The following is a 6609-nucleotide window of genomic DNA, read 5'->3' as shown; positions in this document are numbered from 1 at the left end:
CTCGGGTCGCTACCAAGAGAACCCACACGTGTTTGGCTGGACCATTCAGTGTGTTTTTAGAGTTCCTAAAGCTAGTACTTTTGTTCCCGTTCCTTCTGCTGAAGAGAATTACTTCTCGCCTGGAATTCAGATAAGTATCAACACTACCCTTCTGTGTGTATCCTAATTGTTAGTCTGAAGTTATTATTTTTATTACTGCTCGTTTTCTGCATCTACTGTGAACTAAAAGGAATCTGGAGTGTATGTGTGAATGCATCTGTTTTTGTGTGCTTGAGATCAACAATATTAGTAAAGACAACATTTATTCATTAAACATCAGTGTGTTGTCTCGCTTCTTGGGAAATAGGAGAGTCCGTTCTGATTCCTCCCTCTGGATACACGGGTAAAACGAACTCACAGCCCACTGTCGTATATAAGGCAGAGCTGGGCCACAGGAACAATCCTCACTAGGAGGATTTCCGGTATCAGAGTGCTGCAGGGGGCAATCCTCTCACCAATGTTATTTGTGCTCCCTCACCCAGTTAGTCTGGAGGTATGGACTGGGTTGCCATCAATATGTAGATAACACCCAGTTCTATCTGTTACTGGATGGCCAACTGTCCTCCACCCCTGGTAATCTGACCAAGGTTTTGGAGGTTGTGTCTGGATGGTTACAGCAAAGCCGGCTGAAGCTCAATCCAAGGAAGCTGGAGGTCCTTTCCCAGAGCTAGGCTCTCAGAGTCAGGCTCCCAGCTCTTGGTGCCAGCCCAGAAAGAGAGAAGCCAGGAAGTAACACTGGAAGTCTCTCTTTCCATGGGGGCCCAGGTTACCACAGTTGCCAAGTCTGCATTTTTTCCATCTTAGGCAGATTATGTTGCTGAGATCCTATCTCTCTCCCCAGGACTTAACTACAGTGACCCATGCAATAATCACTTCCAGGCTGGATTACTGCAATTTGCTCTATGCAGGCTTACCCTTGAGGCTGACCTGGAAATTACAGCTGTTGAAAAATGCGGCAGTGTGCCTGCTGACCGCGATGCCCGTGTGGGCTCACATTCAGCAGCCGCTCCGCCAACTGCGTTGGTTACCAGTTGAGTTCCAGATTCACTTCAAGATGTTGGTAATAACCCTTAAAGCCTTACATTGCCTGGAACCAACATATCTGAGGGACCGCCCCTTCCCATATGTGCCCCAAAGAGTGTTACACTCTATGTATCAACATCTCCTGGTGGTCTCTGGCCCATAGGACATCTGTCTTGCCTCAACCAGGGCCAGGGCTTTTTCTCCCCTGGCCCCTGCCTGGTGGAACATGAGGTCAGGGCCTTATGGGATCTTCTTCAATTCTACAGGGCCTGTAATATGGAGCTGTTCTGCCAGGCCTTTGGCTGAGGCAGCAGGTATCCATATATGGCCTCTCTGAGGTGTCTGTCCCCCGTCTACTCATCTGCACCAACGGGCCAAGGAACCTCTCCCAACCACTCAATTTCTGAAATTGGGCTGTGACCACCAATTTTAATGTTGTATTATTGTGTTTAAAATTTTAATCATATTTATTGTATTACCAATATGTTGTTATCCGCACTGAGCCTGCTCGTGGGAAGGGCAGGCTACAAATATGAAAAATAAATAAATACACAAGAACCAATGGCAATCTAGAATTTAATCATGGGCCTGCTCTTTTTCAGTGTGGTTTTGCCCTAAGAATACTCAAGAAAAAAAATTCATAACTAGTGTTGCCAGCTCCGAGTTGGAAAGTCCCTGGAGATTTTGGAGGTGGAGCCTGAGGTGGTCAGGGTTTGAGGAATGGAAGAGCTTCAATAGGATATAGTGCCATAGAGTCCACTTTCCAGAGAGCCAGTTTGGTGTAGTGGTTAAGTGTGCGGACTCTAATTTGGGAGAACCAGGTTTGATTCCCCACTCCTCCACTTGCACCTGCTGGTGTGACCTTGGGTCAGTCACAAGCTCTGGCACAGCTGTTCTTGAAAAAGAGCAGTCTCTGTCAGAGTTCTCTCAGCCCCACCCACCTCACAGGGTGTCTGTTGTGGGGAGGGGAAGGGAAAGGAGTTTGTAAGCCGCTCTGAGACTCCTTCGGGTAGTGAAGGGCGGGGTATAAATCCAATCTCTTCTTCTTTCCAAAGTGGTCATTTTCTCCAGGTGAACTGATCTCTGTTGCCAGAAGATCTGGAGATCTCCAGCCATCAACTGGAGGCTGGCAATCCTATTCATAACCCATAGAAAACTACAACATTAGGAGCCCGGCAGCACAATAAAGTATTAAGTGGTGTCATATATATTCAGTTTCTTTCTCTTGCATTTTCTGTTTTCAAAGTACCATTTTTGACATTTATGTATCATTTGCTCACTGGTTCTTTCAATACAGCTGGAAAGAGAGGCCATGTAATGAGGAATGTTGATACTTGAGCCCTGTCCATGTGGTCAGTTTTTATGAGTGAACAAAGCTACCATTCTGGTTTTAAAAGCTTGAGAGGACCAATGCTCCAAACCCAGGTATTCTGGGCCAATAAAACTCCCCAGTGTTTAAAATTAGACAAATATCCTCTTCGGTATATTGTGTTATATTATGGATCATATGTGTGAATTACTACCAAAGGGGCCAATTAGATCTTTTCACATAGGAATTCAGATAGTTTAAATGAGGATCCAAACAAAATGTATGGGTAGACAACGTACTATAATCACTATAAGTCATTCTAGGGAGGTTGCTGCCAAAACTACATCCATCTTCCTACAAATGAAGACATTGTCGTGAGAAATGTCTATGAGAGATTGTCCACCAAAGTTAATGTGAATGAAGCCACAGCAAAGGTAACAGGTAAGGAGAGGACAATTGAAAACTGACACAGCAAGGAATTGTAACATTGAATAATTCCTTATCTTAGTGATCATCAACAGAGGGCCAAACTGCACAACACTTTTTCAGGTAAGTTGGCTCCAGACCCAACTTCCTTTCCCTGCATGGGATGTAATTCTAAAAACCAGCAGGATCCCGATCCAATCAGAACTACAGCATGGGGAAAACAAGGGTTCCAGTCTCTCCCCCACCCCATGACATTTTCCTGAGCCAAAATGGCTCTGAAATGAAGTTAGTTGCACAACTTTGGAGCTGCATGTGGAGCAGTGTTCCCTCTAAGCTGAGTTAGTGTGAGCTAGCTCACAGTTTTTTAGTCTCCGGCTCACACATTTTTGTCTTAGCTCAGGAAAGATGGCTCCAGAGCAAACTAATTATGCAGTAGCCAAATTGCTTGCTCACAACTTTAATACCAGTTGCTCACAAAGTAGAATTTTTGCTCACAAAACTCCACAGCTTAGAGGGAACATTGATGTGGAGTATTGTGAGGATTTTTAAAATGACATTCCCCACAACTGCATGTGGAACTGCTGTGTGACTGTAGGGACAACCACTCATAAATGTGTGTGTGTTGTATAGTTTGGCTGACAGAAGTAAGCCTACTTTCTGACAAGATTTACTGGTGTGAAACTGTGGGACCTAGGTCTATAGGTGGCTGAGGAGACTGTCAGGGACCTCAGCAATTTAGGGTATCTCTTCCATGCTATCATGGTTAGATGATGTGTGCATGTTTGCAAAGGGGTTGTGGCTCAGCAGAAGAACCTCTGCTTTGCATGCAGAAGGTCCCAGGTTCAATCCCCAACATCTCCAGTTAAAAGGACCAGCCAGTACATGGTGTGAAAGACCTCAACCTGAAACCTTGGAGAGCTGCTGCTGGTTTGAGTAGGCAATACTGACCTTGATGAACCGATGGTCTGATTCAATATAAAGCAGCTTCATGTGTATTTGCGAAAGAGAAATGACCTGAAGGAAACTAATATTAAATTGTATCCTACAACTCCCGTCTGTCAAGTCTTCTTCAAACAGAGGAAAACTTTCTGCACTGGAGGACTCTTGGTCTGTTGGAAGAAGATGGAATGGAGTTGTGGGGAGATTCAACCCATTAAAATAGAAATAACTAGGTACAGCTTCCAAACTGAGAGGACACCCTGCCAATTTTAACTTATTTGCATATCTAAGAAAATAGGGATTCTTAATGGGGGAACAGAAGAAGTAATGATTGGGAAACAATATGTGAAAACTACTGGATCAGAATCCACTGTAGTGATTACCCTTGTTTGAGCCAACCACAGTATCAGTCAGGTTGACATAGGCGCTGTGCCAACCCCTTACCTCAGTTGGCAGCAGGCTGGCCACTAAAACAGCAGCCACCCTTCAGTTTCTTTGGTTCCAATCTGGTTGACCTCTCACACTACAACCCTGCCAAGACCCATAGCAGGGTAGTTGACCAAAACGACCAAGAACAAGACTAAAATCAGCCATTAAGTATTCTTTTTCACCCATTGAATTTAATGTAACTGTCAATCAAGTCTGTAACAGCATTAGACATACATCTGATGTATACAACAAAGTCAGCCCCTTTTTTTCTATCTCTGGTGTCAGAAAAGTCAAGGAAAGCTGGGTTAAGTCAGGGTGACTCACAGAATCAAGGAAGCTAGTTTTTGATACTCTTATCTATTTAGAATTTGATAGAGACTTCTGCAAAATATAAACATTCCCAGTAGGCAAAAGCCATGTGAGTCAAATATGAGTCCAGTGAAGACCACAGTGCGCAGCAGAGTCCTGAAGCTTCCCGGGAGTAAAACAGAACCAAAGTTACATCTATATAGGCTAATTACTATAAAGTATTATTGGTGTACCAGAGGTTCTGCAGAGTTTTAGCAGAGGACTGAGACTCAGTCCAGCCCTAATTCTGCAACAGTGTTAACTCATGTACCATATATGCGGCAATATTTAACTATAAAGACATTCACCAAGGGAGATTTCCTTGATTTCTTGTGCAGCAACTATCAATATCTAGTGTAGTTCTTAATTTGTTTATTTAATTTTGTTGTGGCTGATAGGTTTAATAATTTGTACAGTCATATGTGGTGACGAGTTGGCAATGGTTGGAGATGCTCGTGGTGTGCATAGATATTTGGGCAGTGCTCTTTTTATAGCTTCCATCTCGATAATTACACTTTGTATAACTCTGGCTTTATTAGGAAGGGATCGTGGTTCAGTGGTAGAGTTAAAGGGTCCAGGATCAATCTTTGGTATCTCTCAATCAATTAACATGTGGTGGACAAGTTATCTCTCTGTCTGACACCATGGAGAGCAAATGCTAGTCAGATGGAAAAGTACTAAGTAAGATAAACCAGTGATCTGTCTTGGTATAAAGGAGTTTTGTATGTTCTTTCATTCCAGGGAATCCATGAATGATATGCCAGGGACCAATCAAACTTCCATCACCACCTTCTTCCTCTTAAGCTTCAAGCACTTGTGCCAACTTCAGTTCCTACTTTTCTTGGTGTTTCTGATTATCTACATTGTGACTGTGACTGGCAATATTCTCATCCTGGTCTTAGTTGTGACTGATGAATGCCTTCACACCCCCATGTACTTTTTCCTAGCTAATCTTTCTTTCTTGGAGACTTTCTACAGCTCAGTGGTGACCCCTAGGATATTGTCTGACTGCTTGTCAGAGGATGGCAGTATTTCTTTGGGTGGATGTATCACACAGTTATTCTTCTACACTAGTATGGCTGGCGTTGAATGCTTCCTTCTTGCAATCATGGCATTTGACCGTTATCTAGCCATTTGCAAGCCACTTCACTACACAATCATAATGAACTTCAGAGTCTGCCTTCAGCTAGCAGTAGTATCCTGGATCTCTGGCATTTTGGTATCTGCACTTTCAGTTGGGACAGTTTCCAAGTTATACTTCTGTGGCCCCAACCAAATGGACCAATTTGTCTGTGACATGGAAGAGCTGATGAAACTGTCATGCAAGAAGAGCACTTTGGCAAAAATGACTGTCTTTGTTGCCTGTTCCATTGCAACACTGGTTCCTTTTGTGTTCATCATTATCTCCTACGGATGCATCCTCTCAGCCATCTTGAAAATTGCCTCTTCTGCTGGAAGACAGAAGGCATTTTCAACATGTGCCGCCCACCTTACAGTGGTGAGCCTGTATTATGGGACCATCATTATATTGTACGTAATCCCTAAAGCAGGTCAGTCTCCAGAATTTCATAAAGGGCTCTCTGTTGTATATACTGTTGTCACACCAATGTTGAATCCTATTGTGTACAGTCTCAGGAACAAGGAAGTAAGGGGGGCCTTTAACAAACTGGTTTCCTCATCATTTAAGAACAGGATAAGTTGAGATTTCCAGTGGAGACTTCAGGAGGACTCTACAAAGTTGATTTAAAGGAAGATGGAGAAGGTTTGGTTGCCAAATGTGGAGAAACATATTTTTACCTTGGGTTTGGGCTTGACAAAAAACCCACATATAGTGGTGGGGTTTTGTTTGTTTGTTTTTAGATTTTCTTTATCCTAGCAGATGACAGGCAGGATGGGGAAAGTCAATTGCACCCAAGCATTTCTCAAGTACCAGCCTTCAAAGCTTTGTATATGCTGATGGACATCCTTGCTGGAGACAATAAAATGGCTGGTGCAAACCTTAACTAGAATCTGACAGCAGGATGTTGACACAGAGACTTTGAGGTACAAGGGACTAAATTTGTACCTCCTGGAGATTTCAGGAAATAATTCTTTGA

At 43.3% G+C, this 6609-nt stretch overlaps 1 protein-coding gene across 1 annotated transcript; it reads left to right on the top strand.

Moving 5' to 3' along the window:
- The first annotated feature begins 5261 nt into the window (after window positions 1–5261).
- LOC107120082 (olfactory receptor 10A7-like) lies at window positions 5262–6215 on the top strand. The gene has a single exon (XM_015422726.1). The coding sequence runs from the start codon at window positions 5262–5264 to the stop codon at window positions 6213–6215; it is 954 nt and encodes a 317-aa protein (XP_015278212.1).
- Window positions 6216–6609: the final 394 nt, after the last annotated feature.

Source organism: Gekko japonicus, unplaced genomic scaffold (genome assembly GCF_001447785.1).
Source record: "Gekko japonicus isolate JY-2015 unplaced genomic scaffold, Gekko_japonicus_V1.1 scaffold2878, whole genome shotgun sequence".
Classification (NCBI taxonomy): domain Eukaryota; kingdom Metazoa; phylum Chordata; class Lepidosauria; order Squamata; family Gekkonidae; genus Gekko; species Gekko japonicus.
This window is presented reverse-complemented; position numbering and strand designations above follow the sequence as displayed.

Coding starts and splice junctions, on each gene's coding strand:
- LOC107120082 (XM_015422726.1), top strand. CDS start 5,262: ATGAATGATATGCCAGGGACCAATCAAACTTCCATCACCACCTTCTTC.